Source organism: Callithrix jacchus, chromosome 4 (assembly GCF_049354715.1).
Source record: "Callithrix jacchus isolate 240 chromosome 4, calJac240_pri, whole genome shotgun sequence".
NCBI lineage: Eukaryota > Metazoa > Chordata > Mammalia > Primates > Cebidae > Callithrix > Callithrix jacchus.
In genome coordinates, this window is record NC_133505.1 from 160,043,980 (window position 1) to 160,067,338 (window position 23,359).

Genomic DNA, 23,359 nt, shown 5'->3' on the forward strand with positions numbered 1-23,359 from the left:
AAAAACAGAGAAGACTCAAATAAATAAACTCAGAGATGAAAAAGGGGTCTACTAACAACAATTAAATAAAATAAAAATTCAATCGATATGTACCTATGCATAGAACTATTTGCTATAACTTGGGTACATTGTATATTTCTAAAAATGCTAAAGAATCTATTAAACTCTAAAAAAAATCATTGGATACTATTATGAACAATTACATACCAACAAATGGAGAATCCTAGAAAAAAAATTGACAAATTCCTGAATATATACAATACTCAGATTGGAAAATAAAGCAATAGAAAATCTCGATATACCAATAAGTAACAAAATTAAATCAGTGATAAAAAGTCCTTCATCAAAGAAAACTCCAGGATCAGATGGCTTCAGCGCTCAACTCAACAAAACTTTAAAATGGAACTTACACGAATTCTTCTTAAATTCTTGCAAAAAAGTCAAAGTGGAGTAAATTCTTCCAAACTCATTCTGTGAGACCAGCATTGCCCTGATGCCCAAACCAGACAATACAACAACACAACAGAAAAAGAAAACTACAGGACAATATTTCTGATGAACATATATGCAAACATTCTTTTTTTTTTTTTGAGACGGAGTTTCGCTCTTGTTACCCAGGCTGGAGTGCAATGGCACGATCTCGGATCACCGCAACCTCCGCCTCCTGGGTTCCAGCAATTCTCCTGCTTCAGCCTCCTGAGTAGCTGGGATTACAGGCACGCACCACCGTGCCCAGCTAATTATTTTTGTATTTTTAGTAGAGACGTGGTTTCACCATGTTGACCAGTATGGTCTCGATCTCTTGACCTTGTGATCCACCCGCCTTGGCCTCCCAAAGTCCTGGGATTACAGGCTTGAGCCACTGCGCCCGGCCTATATGCAAACATTCTTAACAAAATACTAGCAAATTGAATCTAACAGCATATAAAAAATTGTTCACCATGATTAAATGGAATTAATCCCAGGGATATAAGGATAGTCCAACATGTGCAAATTAATAAACATCATACAATACATCAGTACAATGAAGGACAAAAACCATCTGATCATCTCAATAGAAGAAGAAGAAAAAAGCATTTGATAAAATTTAACATCACTTCCTGGTAAAAACTCTTGACAAAGTAGGTATAGAAGGAACATACTGCAACATAATAAAGGCCATACATAAGCAATCCATAGCTATTATCATACTACATGGAGAAAGCTAAAAACTTTCTTTTTAAGATCTTGGAACAGGACAAGGATGCCCACTTTCACCATTTTAATTCCACATAGTACTGTAAGTTCTATCCAGAATAATCAGGCAAAAGAAAGAAAAGGCATCCAAATTAGAAAGGGGAAAGTCAAATTGTCTCTGTTTGTAGACAACATGATCTAATATGTATAAAACCCCAAAAATTCCACCCCTGCTCAAAATGAAACTAATAAATTCAGTAAAGTTGTAGGATACAAAATAAACATACAAAAATTAGTAATATTTCTATATGCCAATATAGAGTTAAGTGAAAAAGAAATCATAAAACTAGTCCATTTTACAATAAGTACAAAAACACCCTAGAAATAAATTAACCAAAGAGGTGAAAGATGCTTATATCAAGAACGATAAAATATTATTCAAAGAAATTGAAGAAGACACACAGAAAATGGAAAGATATCCCCTGCTCATGTATTGAGATGGACATTGTTAAAATATCCATACTAACCAAAGAAATCTATAAATTCAATGCATTCCCTATCAAAATACCAGTGACATTTTTCACACAAATAGAAAAAAAAATCTTAAAATCTGTGTGGAACCACAAAAGATCCAGAATAGCTAAAGCTATCTTGAGCAAAAAGAACAAAATCAAAATATTTTCTAAATTAAAATGAAGACATTTAAAACATATAATATTGAAAATAGTATAACAACAATTGATGTATAATTGCTGATGTTATATTACTTTAGCAAAGACCAGTATGGGAATTAAGAAAACTCAAAATACTTAAAGGTTAACACAGTAGAATAGAATGTATGTCTTCTGAAGCACTGTGGATCATATAAGTAAAATACAACTTCTAAGAAGCCCATATAGTAAAGAAAACAAAAGAAACAACAGGACCCAGAAACAAGGAAGCAGAAGCTAGACAAGATATATGAGCTAACATTGAGCTAAAAAAAAAATTTTGTGTCTTCTGTTTGAGAAGAATGGGTTATTATAAGCAATAGCATTAAAAAGATACCCATTCTAAATATTTTGTGGCAATGTTTAAAACCACAAATATAAAGAAAAATATTGTAAAATCATATAAAGTATTTCAGAAGGCTGTTTTAATTTAAAGATGAAGCTCTATTTTATTTTTAAAACAACAAAAATCTTATTTATTAAGTGTCATAAAAGAAGTACAAAAGGATTTCTAAATAAAAGAACAGGCAAAGTTTTATCAGGCAATTGAAAGGTTTACAGTATTGGTGTTAGATATTTCGAATTTCAGTTAAAAGTCAATTTAATTGTTGGAAATCATTCAGTGAGGCAAAGAAAAATTAAAATAAATCAATGATAAAATTTAAAGGCAATGGCAAATCTGGGCAATATTTGCAAAGTTTACTACAGTCAATAAGCTTTCAGTATCAAAAAAATCTTAAAGGCAATATAAATAGTTGAGGCAAAAAATAAGAGAAGTAGAAGGAGCAAATAAGTGTGAAAAAGTTTAACAATTAGAGATCAAAGGAATGCAAAATAAAGTGACAATCTGTTTTTCACCTACTAATACGACAGGCGTGGGTCTATTTTTTGTTATTATATTTTTAAAGTAATAATGGCAACTTTGAATTTGTAGGTAATTGAAAATTCTAGTACATTGTCGACAGACCTATAAATTACCAGTCTTTTTTGAAGGCAGTTTAGTTACTTGCATCAAAAGCCTTAAAATATTCATTTCCTTTGATTCAGTAATTTCACTTCTGGGAATTTATTTTAGGGGAAAAAAGCGTGTATTCATACAATAATGTGTTATAAGAGAGTTCATCATAGCTTTGTTTGTGTTACTAAAAAGCAAAAACAGGTTTTTCTTTCCTATTGTATTTTACTAAAGACAAATTTTAAAGTAGACTACTTTGTAACTATTTCAAGTTACGTTTCTGAAATATATGTGATGAAAGAGACAATCCCCATAGTTAAGAATGTTAAATAAAAAAGAACAGGTTAATAAATTTTCATTACTCAAATTCTATTTATAAAATATCTTTATAGAAAAAAACCCAAAATAGTAAAATAGAAGCAGATATTTAAGAATGGTAGGTTGTTTTTTTTTTTTTTTTTTTTTGAGATGGAGTCTTGCACTGTCACCCAGGCTGTAGTGCAGTGGTGCGATCTCGGCTCACTGCAATCTCTGCCTCCTGGGTTCAAGCAGTTCTGCTGCCTCAGCCTCCCGAGTAATGTTTAAAACCACATTAAAGTCATTTTAATAACCACAGGTGTGCGCCACCACACCCAGCTAATTTTTTTGTATTTTTAGTAGAGATGGGGTTTCATCATGTTGGCCGGGATGGTTTCGATCTCCTGACCTCGTGATCCACCCACCTCGGCCTCCCAAAGTTCTGGGATTACAGGCGTTGAGCCACCGCGCCCGGCCAAGAATGGTAGAATTCTGAGATTTTTGTTTTATTTTTTATTTGGTATATTTCCAGAATTAAGTGTAATCATAAATCAATGTTATAATAAAATTTGATGTAAAAATACTCGCCCAGTGCTGAAAATAAAATAATATGTATTTCGTTCGACTATTTTTCAAACTCAAGTTTATTTCTGATTCCTCAGGTAGAATTATCTTTTGTGTCAACTACAGTATCCTTTATGCATTTCTCTGAAGATACCGAAACTGTGGGGTTTTTTGGATTCAGTTGATAATGTATTTGTCTCTGTTTTTAGGACTATGATTTTATTAGTCTGTTATCACTTAGTCTGTTATCACTTATAATTTGTCTGTTATTCACTGCTATGAAGAACTACCTGAGACTGGGTAATTTATAAAGAAAAGAGGTTTAATTGCCTCGTGTTTCCACAGGCTGTATAGGAAGCATGGCAGCATCTGCTTCTGGGGAGGCCTCAGGGAGCTTTTACTCATGGTGGAAGGCAAAGAGGGTGCAGGTGTCTCGGGTGGCAGGAGCTGGAGGTGCCACAGGCTTTTAAACAACCAGATCTCAGAAGAACTCACTAACTCACGATGATGAGAACAGCACCAGGAGATGGTGCTAAACCATTCATGAGAATTCTGATCCAATCATGCCTCATGATCCAATCACCTCCCACCAAGCCCCTTTTCCAACACTGAGGAACACAGTTCAGTGTGAGATTTGGCTGGGGACACAGATCCAAACCATATCACGGACTATAAGCCTCTCAGTTGTAGGTATCCATATTTATTTATTTTTATTTTATTATTATTTTTGAGACAGAGTCTCCCTCTGTCACCCAGGCTGGAATGCAGTGGCTCACCACAACCTCTGCCTCCAGCTTCAAGCGATTCTCCTGCCTCAGTCTCCCAAGTAGCTGGGACTGCAGGCGCCTGCCACCAAGCCTGGCTAATTGTGTGTGTGTGTGTGTGTGTTTTAGTGGAGTTAGGGTTTCACCATATTGGCCAGGCTGGTCTTGAACTCCTGACCTTGTGATCTGCCCACCTCAGCCTCCCAAAGTGCTGGGATTACAGGCATGAGCCACTGCACCTGGCCTGTATTTTAGTAATATTTTAAAAACAAAATGCCTCAACAATGGGCTGTTTCCCACATATTGATAATTGTTATTAAATATTGGCTGAATTGAATGAATTTATTCTACTTTGATCATGGAGATGGAAACTTATGAGCAGAATAGGTTTATAAAATCAGTCAATAATACAAAGCACTTTGGATGTGGGTGTTTTAACGTTGTATCCTCCTAATTTACCAACTTAATCTATTTCCTGTTTACCCTGAGAAATGAGCTCTGGCAGCAAGAGGCACTTTTCTTTTTTCTTTTATTCTTTTTTGTTTATTGCATTTTAGGTTTTGGGGTACATGTGCAGAACATGCAAGATAGCTGCATAGGTACACATGTGGCAGTGTGCTTTGCTGCCTTCCTCCCCTTCACCCACATCTGGCATTTCCCCCCATGCCATCCCTCCCCAGCTCCCCGCCCCGCTGTCCCTCCCCTATTCCCCCCAATAGACCCCAGTGTGTAGTGCTCCCTTCCCTGTGTCCATGTGTTATCATTGTTCATCACCCGCCTATGAGTGAGAACATGTGGCATTTCATTTTCTGTTCTTGTGTCAGTTTGCTGAGAATGATGTTCTCCAGATTAAATAGTCATGTGTTCAGTAATTTGGTCCCATCTTATTTATCTTCTCTTCTATTTCATAGAGATGATGTAGTTCTAAGTAACCTACATAAAAATTCTTTTAATTACACATTTTTAGTAAATACTGGGCCTGAAAAAATTTGTAGTTTAAAAATTCCATAGTGACATAATTAAAAAGCCATCATGCTTGAATGAAGACTATTCTACTAGAGAGTGCAATTATTTCCCACAAATTGAAATGCCCGGAGTCAGTACAATTTACTAAATTTACTAATTTTCATATATATTACATTTCTCTTTTACATAAAGAAGTAATGTTTTTTCTTTCTTTGGAGTTTTAAAAGAGGGAAAATAATGGGGTGGTATGTATCAGGGAAGCTAGCTGGATGACCTCACAGTATCATCGATGTGTAAGGGCACAAATAGCAAGTATGCCTATGGAGGAGTGTAATAAATACAAACTGGAAAAAAACTACCTGAATGGATATTGCAGCTGTCATTAGTGAATCCTCTATATAGTCTTTTATATTTATCATTTTACTCCAGTCAATCAAGTGATATTTTTAAGGCCTCTTTGATACTGTCTTATGATACATGGAGAACTATATAATTTAATTGGGCAGAGTAAACAAACAGGAAAAAAAATGATAAAACTCTGTCTCAGTGTATGATGACCATGTGGTTCATGCCTGTTTTCCCAGGATAATTTTTAATAGCATTTATTTTCACTCACCTATGTGTCAAGGATAATTTTTATGGTCACCTTAGTTAGTGTAATGGTTAATATTAAGTGTGAACTTGATTGATGGAAGGATGCAAAGGACTGTTCCTGGGTGTGTCTGTGAGGGCGTTGCCAAAGGAGATTAGCATTTGAGTCAGTGGACCAGACAGGCAGACCTACCCTCAATATGTGTGGACACCATCCAATCAACTACCAGTTTGGCTAGGATAAAGCAGGCAAAAGAAGGTAAGAGAAACTGATTTGCCGAGGCTTCTGGCCTTCATCTTTGTCTTGTGCTGAAAGCTTCCTGCCCTCAAACATCAGACTCCAAGTTTTTCGGCTGTTGGACTCTTGGACTTACTCCAGTGGGTCTTGGGCCTTCTGAAGGTTTGCATGGTTGGCTTCCCTACTTCTGAGGTTTTGGGACTTGCCCTAAGTTACTACTGGCTTCCTTGGTTCTCAAGTTGCAGACGGCCTATTGTGGGACTTCACCTTGTGAGCATGTGAGTCGATTCTCCTTAACAAGCTCCCTTTCATATAGATATCAGTTCTGTCCCTCTAGAGAACCCTGACTGATAGCTAGGGTACATTTAAAAAAGAGAAATGACTGATAGAGATGTGTAAAGCTGAAGGACTTGAGATGTGAGAATTTTTTCCACTGTGGCCTTCACATACCCCTGTTTCTGGCAGCTGTTCCAACCTCTCTTGCATGTGACATAAACCCTATTTCTCTTCAGTCTTTTGATAAAATCCTGCCCAAGCAATGTCTTCTAACCCACATGAAAAATCCCTCTCTTCTCATTTCTAGAAAGAGTTGAACTTTGACCAACCTCAAAGCTTCACAAACATTCCACTCCCTTCCCCAATTTAGAATGTTTCTACCCTCCTTCACAGTCTTCTCCTGCCAGATATCTTTGAATAAAGTCTTATGGGAATGGTGCTCTGGTTGATTTTCTTCCCGAAGCAGAAAATATATAGGAATTCAGAGTGAGGTGGGAGAGATTATTTTGAGCTTTTGTGATCAGCGGAGTTTAAGGGAGTGAGGAAATATTTGAACTTCGCTTAAATGAGTGAATTATTTACAGATTAAAAAATAGATTTTATATAGTTAGAGCTTATTGTTGAAGATAAGTTTTTGCTCAAGTGTTCCTACATATATTAAGGCTAAAAATATGTGTAAGACAAAATTAGAAGCTGGAAAACTCCTTGTAAAGGTAAATATACGAATATATGCACCAATTAAAATGTAAATAAAGCCATGAACTGTGGAAAGTCTTATTCCAGAGAGTATTTTAGTTTGCACCAATTTTTTGAGTATTAATATGGATTTCTAAAACCTGCATACATTCTAATCCATGTAGTCTGAAAAATTTCACTTCAAAAGGAAATTTTAAATAAAAAAACCATTTACTTGGCATAGCAAAAGAGCTAGAGATTTCAGAGAAATACTTTTTAAACCCTTTGATTTATTATAACGTGACAGGGACATTATCACTACTAAAAACAAATATAAATGTGTTATTGAAGGTATGCAGAAACAATATAATCATCAAATATTTATGTTAACTTCTGAGCTACTTATAACAGCCAGGTTAAACATATGTTCATTCCCACAAATTTTCATTGCCCCACATGTATTCTTTTGTCCTAGTCATTATGTGTTTTAGTGCTGAGTACTGTTCTTTTCAGATGCAGAAGAAATAATAGGGTTCCTATTTCTCTTTCTTTCAAGTGGGATTTGAGTGTAGTTACAGAGCATTGTGCTTACCTGGTCTACCCTTTGGCTATCTATGGTCTGAATGTTCATGGTCCTCAGTGCAATAATGTTACAGTGCGGGGCCATGACCTTATAAAAGAGGTCCAGAGAGCTGCCTCTCTCTTCTACCAAGTGAGAAGGCACCATCTCTGAACCAGAGAGTGAGCCTTCCACAGATTTCAAATATGCTGGTGCCTTGACCCAGCCTTTAGAACTGCAAGAAATTTCCATTGTTTATAAGTTACCTAGTTTACATTATTTTTGTTATAGAAATCAGGGTAGACTAAGGTAATATTTTAGATTAAAGGAATAAGGCTCTGTTTATGGACCAGTGGTGTGCTGATGAATGTTTTAACAACCGGCTGTTTGAAAAAAAAAAGTAGGGAACTGATTTGTAGTGTTTGCCAGTTTTCGTGCTATAAATACTACCATTAAGGCCATATCAAGCTACCAATGCACTGTCACTGAAATACAGCTGGAAAGAGATGTACTGAGGGACACCATTATAAATATTTTCATTGCACAGGCATGACAGACGTGAATAACTTCAAGGGTATAGATCAAAGTAAAATGTAGGAAATTAACTAGGAAGTGATGAGTTTTGCATATTTCTTTTTTTTTATTTTTGAGACTGAGTCTCACTTTGTTGCCCAGGCTGGAGTGGAGTGGTGCAATCTTGGCTCATTGCAACCTCCACCTCCTAGGTTCAAGTAATTCTCCTGTCTCAGTCTCCTGAGTAGCTGGGATTAGAGACACATGCCATCACACTCAGCTAATTTTTGGTATTTTTAGTAAAGACAGGGTTTCACCGTGTTACCCAGGATGGTCTCGATCGTGCCCGGCCCTATTTTCTTTGCTTTAGAATTATTTATTTAATTGGAAGTTTATGTAATTTAACTTTTAATAACCACTGTGTTTAACAACCAGCTTGCATTCCTGAAAATGTAACAACAGGCTTCCATGAGCTGCTAAGCAGGCTTCAGAACAGTACACGTTTTGTGTGTTTACTCCTTTGTTTTTGAAATACGGTCTTACAGACTGGCACTTCATCAATACCACCTAGAAATTTGTTACAAATGCAGAACCTCGAGTTCCATGCCAGGTATACCTAACCAGATTCTTTATTTTATTAATATATTTGGATAATTTCTGCTCAAGTTACAGTTTTAGAAGCCCTGGAAATTTTCCTCTAAGTCCGTGCCAGGCTCAGGGATGGAACAGTTTTTGATTAACTGAAAAGTATACTACTAACACAAGTTTTCAAATTTGGAGTCATACATTTTTAAAGCCTGTAACTGAAAAACTCAATCCGATTATAAATATTAAAAGCTAGGGGAGCATGGAAGTGGGACAAAGGTTAATGTACTGGTCTATGTGTATCATCCACACGACTTTGATCTAACCCAATTCAAAAGAAACACCTACTTAATGGTCACAGCCACAGGAAATGCCTAATGACAAAACCAAGGGTGTGTCATGCCATTTATGCCTTCATGACGAAAATATCTAATTTTAAGTTGGATGTCAACATTCCAAGTTTTCTTCCTAAACAATAAGTATTTGTAATTTGATTCATAACCAGCAGATCTGCACATGAAAATCAGAAACACTGGAAAAGACGAACATCACAGAGATGGACTGAACATACTACCGAATGTAGCATTCCAGAGAAAGGCACGGTAGGAATCCTGGGTTTTGCAGAGGATTTTGGAAAAAGCTGTTCTTCTTAACAATCTCAGTAATCAGATATATATATATCTAACATCAGGTGTATTTCAATCTGCCTTTTCCTCCACCCCCTCAGTGTTGATTTTGATAACCTGGGAACAGAGAGACCATCATGACAGAGATGAAGTTTCTCTATGAACACAACACAGGTTTTCACTTAAGAAACGCTGTTGGGGCTACTGATTATTGCTGAGTACCCAGCCTCCCCAAAATAGAGAGGCTGGATCCTCAGTGTGGCACTGACGCCTGTGGGATCCAGCCGAGGCATGGTGGCTGAGAGGTTACATCAAACTGTTTCCATCATGGTGGGTGCAGAGCCACCTACACTGGATAAACTGTGTATTCTGCATATGAATTTTCCTTCCCTGACTGTGACATTTTTGCCACTACCACTGTCCATGAACCCACACAATGTTCTATCTATAGTCATGATATCCTGCTCAGCATTGCTACGGCTGCTGCTTCCTCCCGCTCTTCCTCCCCCTCTCCCTTCCCCTCCCCCTTCCCCTTCCCTCCCCTCTCTACCCCTCCTCTTCCCCCTCCCTCTCCTTCTTCTTTTTGAGACAGTTTCATTCTTGTTGCCCAGGCTGGAGTACAGTGGCATGATTTTGGCACACTGCAACCTCTGCCTCCCGAGTTCAAAGGATTCTTGCTTCTTAGCCTCCCGAGTAGCTGGGATTAGAGGTGCCCGCCTCCACATCCAGCTATGTTGTATTTTTAGGAGAGGTGGGGGTTTCACCAGGTTGGCCAGACTTGTCATGAACTCCTGACCTGATGTGATCCGCCCGCCTTGGCCTCCCAGAGTGCTGGGATTACAGGCCTGAGCCACTATGCTTCTGATCAAGGAACTAGTTTCAGAGTAAAGAAAAGTGCAGCAGTACCTCATGCCCAGGGAATTCACTGGTCTTTAGACATACACTATCCACTGGTTTACTGGAAGGGTAGAATGGCTTCCTGAGGTCTCTGCGACAATGCCACTTAGAAGACTACACCTTGAAAGGAGAGACTTTTATCTTATAGAGTACAGTATATTATTTGAATCAGCACTTTGGGATATTTTCTCCCCTGTAGACCTGGGTCGTAGACCAGACCTTTAAGACCTGGGTCTGGGAATCAAGAAGTAGAAGTGAGGTGGCTTAATGTCATTGATGTAGATGTAGATACGTAGATATGACAGATATAAAGGAGGAAGCTATGCCAATTATTAACGTATTGCCTCTCAGCTCCCAACTCACCCTTGTTTGCCTTGCTTTGTGATGTTGCAATTACATCCTGAAGATGGCATATACCCTGCGCCAGCTGGCTTGATATTAGGCCTCCTGAAACGACATGGGAGCACTGGAAGAGAAGGAAGGGATTTTTTGGTTTCTGTGTTCTGTTTCCCATGGAACATTAAGGATGTTGGCATGAAGGGGACACAGCATCACACCCCCTAGCTGCAGTGCCCTCTGTGATTTACTCATGACACCCCCTGGCACATGTGTTCATCACCACTGCAGTCAACTGCATCCTCCACCAAGGTACTTGTTCACCAAAACAACGAGGTATTCTTGTGGTTCCACCATGAGTGATTCCATCACGTTCCTTCATCACCAGGTGCTGGCAGCATGTGGCATTCATACCATCTCTCCAAGGTTTAAATCTCAGCCTTGCAGTCTCCTCAACATTTCTAAGTTTCTTCCTTGTTCACCATTCCCTCAGCCCTGGGAATATTTGTGCTCTGCGGCTGCTCCCTCTGTATCCCTTAGCAACCAGGTTTTACCTCTCAGATATTCTTTCCATTTTCCATTTTCAAATTCCTGATGGAGTTTCTGTCTTCTGACTGAATCCTGACTAGTAAACATAACTTGCTTCTTAAAAACTTTTCTTGGGTATGAACTTCTCACAATAGCTTCCATAATTAGTTGCAATATTGACTAAGTTAAAGCTTAGAATTAAATGGAGTTCTCATGCTATTGTGTAGGTTTTAAACTAATCCTTTTGTGGAACTGAAGAACCCTTCTGCATATTGTTATATAGACACACCTGTTTTGTGGGATTTTTTACTGTCATTATTATTTTATTTTTTTTACTATAATACCCAAGTTTTCTAGGTTTGCTCTAACAACCCTTTACTCCACCTGAGTGGCATAAACAATAGGAATTTAGTCTTTCATAGTTCTTGATTTCACACTTGTAATGTTAAATGCATAGGAGAAACCCTGAGAAACCTGTAGGGGAATCTTTTCTTGCTGCCTCCAAACTTTTAGTGGATTGCTGATGGTTTTTGGCATTCCTTGGCTTGTGGCAGCCTTCCTCCACTCAGCCTTCATTATTGCATTGCCTTTCCCCATGTGCTTTGTCTTCAGGTAGCCATTTTTTAAATAAGGACATCAGTTGTTTGGATTAGGGCCCATTTTACTCCAGTACGAGCTCATCTTAACTAATTACACCTGCAACAACTCTATTTCCAAATCAGATCATATTCTGAGGCACCAGGGGTTAGAACTTCAATGTATCATTTTGAGTGAGACATATTTCAGCCCATAACACATTCCTATCATGAAACATTAAGCCATTAAATTTTTGACATGTCAATATGCTCCTGAAATACTACCAGGCAAGAAAGTGGGTTATTAAATAGGCATTATCCCATTTTTCCAAAAGAAAATACATGTTTTATAAATAGAAAATATATATCAGTTTATCTACTTAAAATGATAATAATAGTTATCTCTGCATTAAAGAATAGTAGGATTATTTAAAAAGTACCTATTTTTCTTCTATAATTTGTCTCCAATGAGTTTGTATGAATTCTGTGATAACAGTTTTTTAAATTTAAAATTGTACAAGATGTTGTTATAGATAATGCATTTGTGGGAAGGCCTACTTTCCAGTTTTTAAAAACGTTTTTCATTTTTAAAAATCTAATATTTTAGACAATGTGTTGGTGGCAGTGAGAAGTGGTAGAATGGGAAAGGAAATTCTGGCTTGATTACAGACTTGAGTATTCGAATCAGGCTCTGGAATAACTGATTGGGCTGTAGAGCTGAACAATTGTCTAGAATTGTTGGAGTTGGGGAAGTCAGGGTGAGATTGTTTTCTTGTTCCACATGACTCAAAAATTAAGCTTTGACACAAATACACGAATATGGGTGTGGCCCACTTGCTGTTATCTGTGCTAAAATTGTTTCAGAGTGACCAATTTAAACCTAAAGGATTAGACATGAGGGAGTCTCTGCAATCTGTCTCCTGTAAGGGATGTTAAACCATAAATAAAGTCTATGCACTTATGTCTCTCTCTTGCAACATTTCCAGAGAAAAGTTGTTTGTGGAGTTGTTCCAAAGTGATAGGAGAGTCATGGCCAATGCAGGCATTTACTCTTCAGTTTCTGGATTCTGTATCTCTGTGGCTTCCGATTTGAATTTCTATCCTTCGAAATGATTCCCTCTAAATAAAGGAAGGCTTAGTGAAGAGGTATTTTGGTTGTAAAGCAGGATAAAACACTGTAACTCTAAGCAACAAGTCACAATGCAAATAATATTAATCCCTGTATCTGGCATATTTGGCAAGAATTCACAGAATTAACATAGGTAGTTTTCAAACATCAAAACAAAGGGGGGGCTTAGATAGTTTTTTAGTACTTCAGCAGAAGGAAAGCATAGTCATGGAGTTTGGCTAAAGACTAAAATAAATTGGACAAGTAAATATCTGGGCCTCTTCTTCAGATTTGCTTGGCATGGTCCATATAGCTTCTTGATACTTTCTAGGGAAATTTCAGGGGACCTTCCTGAACTGCTTTTGGTATCCTTCATGAAGAATTGAAGCTAAAAATGTTAGGAAATAATGTAGTGAGTTAAAGTTAGTTTACCTAGATGGTATCTGCCCAATTCATTTCTCTTTGGAGACTCAACTCTCACCCACCACAGGTCACAGGTCAAGTTTTATCACTTAGTAGCCAGTTTAATGATAGGTCACTTTGCTCCCTTGGCCATAGACAATTGGATTTAGGTTGAATACTTTATCCAAATTGGGCATAATCTATTTGGCAGCAATTTGCATTGCTCAGTAAGAGATTGTGTCTTTGCTTTGCTGGTCTCTGTCTACAAAATCTTGAGATCATTTCAGTTATTAGAAACAAATAATAATGAAATGTTTTTCACTATATAACAGTGTAAAAATGAGCAGAATTCCATGAAATCAACTCAAATACAATTAATTTATTTTAAATGGATCTCTTCAGATAATTAAGTAAACAGATAATTAAGTTATCAGAAATTTTATATACTTTCCTAGCACCTTTATATTAGGTTGGTGCAAAAGTAACTGACTTTTGCCATTGAAAAGGGCAAAAAATTCAGACCTTTACAAATTCAGGGACTTCCAAAAGCTTGTGTATTTCAGCTCCAGTTAGGCTGAAATGTCATCTCTCCTCTTCCCTGTGATTGACCCAAACTTCATTGCAGGCTGCATTGTTGTCTGCTGTGCTCATCAACCAAGAGAGGTCTGCTTATTAAAACTTTCTCCATTGTCGCCATCTCAGAATTGAATTTCTTTTGCTGGTGTTTTCCACTCTTCATTTAGCAAATGTGTATTAAGTACCTGCTTTCTGCTAGAAGCTGAGTGTGGAACTGGAAAGTTATAGTGACTAGACAATCTTCTGTCCTCACTGAGCTCATATAAATCAGATATGTATTTATTTTTTCAAATTGGAAAACACAAACTGTATATACTTATAGTGGACAACAGGATATTTTGAAATAATTACATATTGGAGAATGGCTAAATCAAGCTAATTAACATTTGCATTACTTCACATATTTATTTTTGTGTGTATGGTGAGAACACTTAAAATCTATCCTTTTAACAATTTTCAAGCATACAATACATTGTTATTAACTATAGCACCAAGAATCTAAATAAGTTTAACAAATTTAATAAATACTTATTATTTGCTGTGTATTCCTCACTGTTCTAGATGTCACTAATCAAATAGTGAAAAAGAATGATAAAATACCTGTTTTCAAGGAGGTTACTTTATAGTTGATATAAAATTATAAACACTGGTACAAATGAGAAGAAATATTACAGGGTTCAGTTATGACCAAATACCAGGGAGATATAATCTAAGCAAGCAGTTTGAGAATATTTCCTAAGTTGTGATATCTAAGCTGAGTCTTGAAAGCTAAAGAGTCAATTAGGCAAAGAGGATGAGCAGCGGAAAATATTTCAAGTAGGGAAAACACATTAAGAATCTGAGCTGGTCACCAAATAATCATGAGAAAAGTGCTGAAATACAAAAATTCAAAGGTAATTAAAAGTACTAGCAATTAATCCTAAATACCTGGCCAATTAAATTAATTAAGTGATCATGGGCTAGTTTCTCTTGAGACTATTTCCAACATTCAATTTATATTAAAAAAAACTGCTGTATTTGAAAATAAATATTCATTAGGGAATTCTTATCAAGATAGGAAACTACAGATGATTAGATTTAGGATAAACTCAGTTATATAGAAATAGGTTAAAATTGGATTGCCAAGAAATAAGCAAAAATTCATAGACTAGGTAGTTTTGAAGTTAGTACACTTAAGATAGTTATATGCGCACGAATGTTCATTGCAGCACTGTTTACAATAGCAAAGACCTGGAACCAACCCAAATGCCCATTGATGATAGACTGGACAGGGAAAATGTGGCACATATACACCATGGAATATTATGCAGCCATCAAAAACGATGAGTTCATGTCCTTTGTAGGGACATGGATGAACCTGGAGAACATCATTCTCAGCAAACTGACACAAGAACAGAAAATGAAATACCGCATGTTCTCACTCATAGGTGGGTGTTGAACAATGGGAACACATGGACACAGGAAGGGAAGCACTACACACTGGGGTCTGTTGGGGGGAGTAGGGGAGGGACAGTGCGGGGTGGGGAGTTGGGGAGAGATAGCATGGGGAAAAATGCCAAATATAGGTGAAGGGGAGGAAGGCAGCAAATCACACTGCCATGTTTGTACCTATGCAACTATCTTGCATGTTCTTCACATGTACCCCAAAACCTAAAATGCAATAAAAAAAAGAAAAGTAAAATATACCAGAAAAAAAAGATAGTTATATGTGCACTATTGACTTTTTTTTTTTTTTTACAAAAGAAAAAATAGCAGCACTAAAAGATTTCTCTTTTCCGTTATTGTTGGGCTTAAATGATGATTGCAGGTTAGAAAATCAGAAAGTTATATTGTAAGTCTGTAACTTTATTTTGTTGAAAACATAAAGGTTTATTTGAATTTTTGTGGTACAAATGATTATGAAGTGAAATAACATTTCTAGTATTCTGATTATTCTTGAGGATAATATAAAATACAGCCTGATATAAAATATTGATAATGCATTATAGACATAAAATTTAATAGAATTAACTGAGTAATGAGGACACTAACAATTGTTAGATTAAAATGTGTTTGATTATCCCCTCTCTGTTTATGTAGTCTAACTTCTTAGTTTTCCATATAAGTTTCGCTGTAGTAATTCATTCTTCTTTAATTACAATGTTCATTTTTTCTTTTAAAAATATCCAGTGGCCTAGGATAAAACACAGAATACTTAAAATACAGATATAATAATGTATAGAGTGGAAACTAAAATGTTCACCCAGGGTAATGTAGACGACAACTTGTTGACAAGCTTTTGTATTTATAATGCACTAAACATACTACCCACAGGTAGGTTTGTGACTTCGGTGCAGCCAATCCTATTTCTTTACCTCCTTTTCCAGGATGGCCCAGGTGATTGTTGTCATTCAAACAAGTTCAGCCAAGATTATTACTACATATACAGATGTGAAGTGAAAAAAGGTCATTTATTTTTCTCCATGGGTATAAGAAGCCTGGAGCTTCTCTTGACCATTTTTTTTTTTTCCTACTACATGAAGTAAGTCTGCCTAAGAATAAGGTAATCACAAAGCAAGGCAGAGCTGAGTAGTGAAGAATGGTATAGAGACTGCAAGACTACATTTGAGCACTTGAAGCCGGAAGAGTTCAAAGTCAATTATGTAACTTCAGGTTTAGTTCTATAAGCCAACACAAATGTATGTATTATGTATTTGTGCTTAATCTAGTTTAGATTGGGCTTCTGATAATTAAAACTAAGCTGAAGAGATGTGACAGGGAATACACATCAAATTTTACAGAAACAGATAATTTATATATATTACTTAAGCTCCTTAGAGACATAAATGTCGTCTCAATCCAACCTGACACCAAAAACTTCTATAGTTTTCTCCAAAAATACACCACATTACAGAGAAATTGCACTTATAAATATAGATGAAAATATTAAATATGAGTAAATAAAGGCAAAGACCACAAAATAATTAAATAGTGCTAATATTTTTTTTCCAGGAATTCATCAATAGAAATCTTATTTACATAGCTTTTCATATTCATATCCAAGGGAGACTTTTTGATCAACTTGATAAATATCAAGTTATATAAAATGCAACTTCATTCTAGATTAGCAAAAAACTTTACAAAATAAAATGAACAAATTTTCATTTTATAAGGAATATTTTGAATGAACAGATAGCCTTATATTAAATTTTAAAAACTTAGAAGTATCTGCAATCTATTTTGGAAAAAGAAATTGTTTTATAAGTTATGGCACATTGAATTAGACACAAAGCCATAAGTAGTAGAAAGCATGAGACTGGATACTATTATTTTCAGACCATGTCATTACATAGCTGAAAAGTACAAAATGGCCAAATCGAATAATATTTGTTTGATTAAAAAATAAATACATAAATGAAAATAGTCATCATTAAATAGTTAAAAAGTTAGAGTGAAAAAAGATAGAGCATTCAAAACAAAATCTACTTCATAAATTTCTTAGGAATAGGATTCAAAAAATTCTTTCTGCCACACTGAATATTATCTACCTTATACTACACTCCTTTATAGAGCTTTCATCCCTGAACACAGATCATGGTAGACTAATTTTACTAATGACTTATGTTGATGGCCTCCCTGTATTCCATTTTATTTTGCACTATAACTTAGCAGTCCCCTTCCATCCTGACTTGGCTCAGTCGTGTTTCTTGCTTGGGCCAAGAAGGAGTGAGCCCGTGTGATACAACATAGACCTGAGGGATTCTTACACATTAGGATGTACCCTTTTGTATCCTTTCTTTCTTTCTTCTCTTTGGTTCCAACCAAAGCCATCCTAGGCTACTCTAGGGCCACCTGACCCCCAGTATGTGAAAAAACTCACCCAAGATCCCAGAGTTTTCCACCCACTCTGAAGCTAACTGTAGGTATGTGATTGAGCGCAGCAGTGACCAGATCAGAAAGCAGTCTAACTGACTTTCAAGCTCCTAAGCAAGACTAAATTCTTAGTGTTTGGGTCACTGGGCTTTGTGTTGTTTACTTATAAAGCAAGGGCTAATTTAAACACAGATAAATAAAGACAAACCTTTGGGTCTTTAGAGGAAAAGAGTGATTCTTTAATACATGGCAAATCGGTAACATTTTTGAAAATAAATTCGCAAGCTAATCAATCAAGTTGGAAACACATCTCACATCTTAAACCATACTGAATTTGAGATGAATAAAATGTTGGAAATAGAAAGCATATTCATTGTAAGCATGACCTTACATAGAAATTTTAATTAAAAATATATTTTGCCAGGTGCAGTGGCTCATGTCTGTAATCCCAGCACTTTGGGAGGCTGAGGTGGGTGGGTCACAAGGTCGGGAGATTGAGACCATTCTGGCCAATGTGGTGAACCCCTGCCTCTACTAAAATACAAAAAATTAGCCAGGTGTGGTGGTGTGTGCCTGAAGTCCTAGCTACTTGGAAAGCTGAGGTAGGGGAATCGCTTGAACCCGGGAGGTGGAGGTTACAGTGAGCGAGATCGCGCCACTGCACTCCACCCTAGTGACAGAGCAAGACCGTCTCAAAAAAATATTATGTTTAATTAAGTAATGAAATAAAAAAAATCTTTCTCTCTGTGAAATTCAACTTAGGAAAAAACTTACCTGTGTTTTAGAGGATGCTTTGTGCAAAGCACTTTATCCACTAGACCTGAATGTTCAGCCTGGCAAACACACTTTCATTGCAGTAGTGTAGACAGACTGAAAGATTACACAACACTTGTTAATTGATTAGTTTTAGGTGGTACCATTAACATTTCATTTGCTTTTCCTTACGTGTCTTTGTGCATTTCTTGCTTTTTTTCTGTATCCTCTAGTTTTTGATAAACACCACTTTCATAATCATGCAGTTCTAAATATTTTGTACTGCATAGTGTTATTTTCTCCTTAGCCCACAAGTTATTTGTGAGTGAATTCTTTTATTTTAGTTTCTTAACTTATGTTTTTTTTTTTGATAGGAACAGTGATAATTTGTAATTCTTTTAGAAAGGGTTAGAAAACAATATTTATGATAATAACTTTGGGCCTCATTGAGACCTCATGTAGTTGATTTAAAGCTCATAATAATAATAATAATTATTATTATTGGAAAGAGGGGTTATGTAAGAGACTGTCTGTATCTTTATTAGCTCAAATTTAATCATGTTCTTCAAATCTTCCTTACCTTCTCTATCTTTGTTTGCTTGGTCCAGGAGTTTCTGAGAGCTATGTGCCAATATATCCTGATAATAATTTTGGAGATGTCAAACTCCCATCTATTTTAGCTATGTTTTCAGGGACATATAGATAATTGTATATAGTCAACTTTCTCAGAAACTTTCCAATACATCCTTCTCTTTCCTCAACTCTTCAATACCCGCTTCCTTATTCTCAGCTGATAGCTTAGTAAGGAAATACACAATTAAACAAAGCTTTCCACATTCTTTCTCCATCAAGTCTGCCAAACTAGCTGCTACCTGATGTCCTTCTTGTCACAATGGGTGATTGCTCATTTATTCTAGAGCTTAGTCATCCTTCTAGAGAACACAAAGCTTGCCCCTGAAATTGTCTCTTTCCTTCATGATTAATTTCTTCCTAGAATTCTGTTTTTGTTAAAACCACCCATCTCCTATTACTGTTCACATAAATTATCTTCATTCAAATGAAACCAGCATGGCAGCCCCTCCTTTCTTGACCACATTGTATGAGCTGTCATGAGATCATCCTCAGATTAGCCTTTTGCTGATTCCAAGTGCTGGGGTGGTTTGAATTCTATGTTATTGGACGGAGGTAAAGGGTGAAAACACATCTGGTTTTTCACTTTCAGTTATTCCATGGCAGTGATCCTTCCTAAAATACACAAAGGTAAACATACTTTGTCAATACAAGAATTAATTTTCTTTCTGCTGGAAACTGCTGGTTTATGGGAGGGATGCACATTCTTTCTGTGAAAATGACTTCCTTGCAAAAATGATGAAGTTGACTTTACTATGTAAATACACAGTCTTTCATGGCTTGATTTTTATTATAAAGGTTTATCATCTTAATTAACAAGGACATGACTGCCACAAAGGAAAGTTTTCTATTTCTATCCTAATAGAAGGGTAGGATATGTATATGTGGGACCAGCAGCTGTGTGAAGAAAACTGGAGTTGAAGAATTTTCAGCTTGCTTTGTCCTAACAGTAGGGATATAAATCTGCCTATTTCCAAAGGATTCAAGCTGCTTTTATAGTCTTATAGAAATTGTTCTTTACCTCATCTGTTTTGAAGACCATGGCCACTGTTGATTTCTCCTCTCATTGATTATGAAGAAATGGAAGATTCATTAATCTTATGGGTTTTTTGGGTTCACCCAGTTCCCCTAGAAATTTTGGTTGGATATAATGATGGAACTTCAGGTCATGCAGAGCTGGGTACTAAATTTTATTTCTCTACTTACTGTCTGTGTGATTTGAGCAAAGTTATTTAATCTCTTGTCTCATTTGTAACATCAGGAAAATCTCATGGCTTGTGAGAGAATGATATTCTATAGGATTTTTTGTTAGGGATTACATGAAATAACAGATATAAAGTGCCTAGCATGGTACTGGTCATATATTAGGTACCCTATAGATGTTTCATTTTTCTCCTGATTAGTGTCTGTAAAGGGAAGAGCTGGAGCCCTCTCTGCCCCTCAGAATTATGTTAAGACCCCATTCAGGGGACTTGAAAAATATCTTAGCTTTTTGTATTTTTATCATCCCCCCACCCCCTTGATATTCATGTCTCCTTTCACAAATGATACAGTCAAGTTACACTTTTGCACTGCAGATATAAAGCCTGCAACTTTATGCCAGTCCTTAAGCTACTGGGGTGGGAAATACATTTGACACCCCAGCCAGCACTTAGGGGATCTTTTTAAGACACTCGAGAACAACCTTCAGGATTGCACTAGTGGAGGAAGTTCTGTTTTGCATTTCCCTCAAGCAGACTCTGCCATGGTCTCATTTGTACATGATCTATATGCAAATTGGAACAGAGTGCCTTTCCAGAAAATCCTTTTTCCCCTTTCCTTTAGGCAGACTCTTTTATCCCAAATCCCATCCTACATGCTTAGGAAACACTTGATGACTTGACTAGAAAGCCTGGAGAGACACTTGTACATAGTCATTGCATGTTCTCAGTTGACAGCTGGAGAGCCTCTCTGCACAGCTGCTCCCTCTGTGGCAGCCAATTCATCTGGCTGGGGACAGCATGGCCCTTTTCTCCATCAAGTGTAGCACAGGGGCTGTCTTTCCTAGTTGCTTGCCCTACATAGGACTGCTTGTCTGCTAACCAGAGACAAAAGATACAAGTGGCTTCACTCCATCTTAGACACGGAAAGGATTTTTACAGAGATAATGAAGACAGCCAGTATTCTTTCATGTCTGCTTTGGAAGTAGTTACTAATTCTAGTAGTTAATGTTAGCAGGAATATCTTAATGGCTGGTAAACATTATTGGTTACAGCACAGAATATTGTTAGGGTTATAATTGCCTTTTCAGAGCAGAGGTGTGGATTGATTTCCATTCTTAAGAATTAGCAATACACTTTTCTGACAATATTAGCAGCTACCAACCCAACAGAGATTCCAATTATTAATAGTTCTGGTGTGCTAATTTTTATCAGACTTCTGGCATGTGATAACACTTAATTTTATGCCTGCTTGAAAAAGGATATTAACACTTTTAAAATATTCTTATTGTGTTAGTTTCTTGTGGCTACTCTAACAAGTTACCACAGACCTGGTGGCTTAAAATACCAAAACTTTATTCTCTCACAGTTTTGGAGGCCAAAAGTCTGAAGTCAAGGTGTTGGCTGGGCCATGCCACACTCCAGAGGCTTTAGGGGAGGATCCTTCCTTGTCTCTTCCAGTTTATGGGGGCTTCTGGCATTCCTTGGCTTGTGGACACATCACTCCAATCTCTGTTTCCATCTTCACGATGCCTGTGTGTGTGTGTGTGTGTGTGTGTGTGTGCGTGCGCGCACGCATGTGCGAGAGACCCCTGTCTCTCCTATAAGAACGTGTGTGATGGCATTTAGGAATCTCCCAGGTAATCTACCACAGCATCCCCACCTCAACAACTTTATGTTTACTGCATCTGCAAAGTCCAAATTTCTAAATAAGGTGACATCATTTACAGTTCCAGGAATTGGACTTGATATTATGGAGGCCACTGTTCAGTCAGTATACTTGGTAAGCAGCACTGTCAGTTGATGGTAAATATGATATGTATGATTTTAAATATGATGGTATTTGAAGAAAGGGGATTTAAAATTCATTTACTTATTTTGGACATTTTTTAAATTTAATTTTTTTCTTTGTCACTGACATCTAATAATTGTACATCTTTATAGGGTACAATGTGAGTTTCACTGCATATATACATAGTGTCATGGTCAAGTTTGGGTGATTACCATACATAAAATAAATAAATTTAAAATATATCCTAAGGTAAATAGCAAAAATGTATATAAGACCAAGAAAAAAATAAATTTGTGAATGAGTTTGTGAGTGATGGCAAGGCAAACAGACAGAAGAGAAAGGAGAAGCCAAGAAATTGGCTTCTGAAAGCATTAGAATAATTCTCATTGCTAAGGAAACCACAATTTCCTGTCTCCATCTCAGCTCTGAACAGCTGCTTTACTTATAATTTGGCTTCACTGAAGGACTTTAATTGCTAGGTGAAGAAAAGCCAGAGTACAAAGTTAGAAAGGAAAGAAAAATTATGATGATACAAAATGACATAAAAACAAATTATTTAAGATCATTTGTAAAGCTGGTGCTTTTAAAAAGGTTATTGCTCCTCTCTTTCTTCCTACAAGTACCCTGAGGATGGTGACAAAGTTATTGAAAGGGATTGCTTAAAAGCAGTGCTTTTAACCTTTCTACAGATGAAGAAACATAAAGAGATAATGTTAATTCATTTTCCTCAGCTGGAACTGCCTGTGTCAAATGGATACTTTGCTTCTTCCCACTTTCCCTTCTGTTAAGTATTTTATTAAAGGAAGTCAAAATGAATGGATTGCTGAGGAACCTCAAAGTGCCTCAGTGAATGGAAAGAAAGCCTCAAAGTTTGCTAGTAGCTGGGCTTTTGCTAGCTCTAGCTCTGTGGGAATGTAGTTTTATCTTGGACTTTATCATGTAGAGTTCTATCAAGGGATTCTTCTCTTCTTCTTTTTCATTTTCCCCTTTGATTGCACAGAAGAGACCAGCAGCTTTCTTCCTCCTCCGCTGCCTGCAACACTAGTGGGAAGTTCGAACCTCTCTTTTCCATTCTATTTTTTTGCCAAAAATTATTTTTTTCTATCAAATAATTTTTACAAAGGAGAGGGTAGTTACAGAAATTAACAATTGCAAGCTATTTAAATATGTTTTTGTGCATATATAATACCAAACAAAAATTCAGAATTATTTTATC

At 36.6% G+C, this 23,359-nt stretch overlaps 1 protein-coding gene across 2 annotated transcripts in view; it reads left to right on the forward strand.

Moving 5' to 3' along the window:
• Positions 1 to 23,359, forward strand: part of LOC128931847 (uncharacterized) — a 205,877-nt gene that overhangs the window by 65,507 nt on the left and 117,011 nt on the right. For both annotated transcript variants that reach the window (XM_054254542.2, XM_078370836.1), the window contains exon 3: positions 9,378 to 9,471. In XM_054254542.2, coding sequence (XP_054110517.2) covers positions 9,378 to 9,471 — 94 coding nt within the window. The remainder of the gene's footprint in view (positions 1 to 9,377; positions 9,472 to 23,359) is intronic.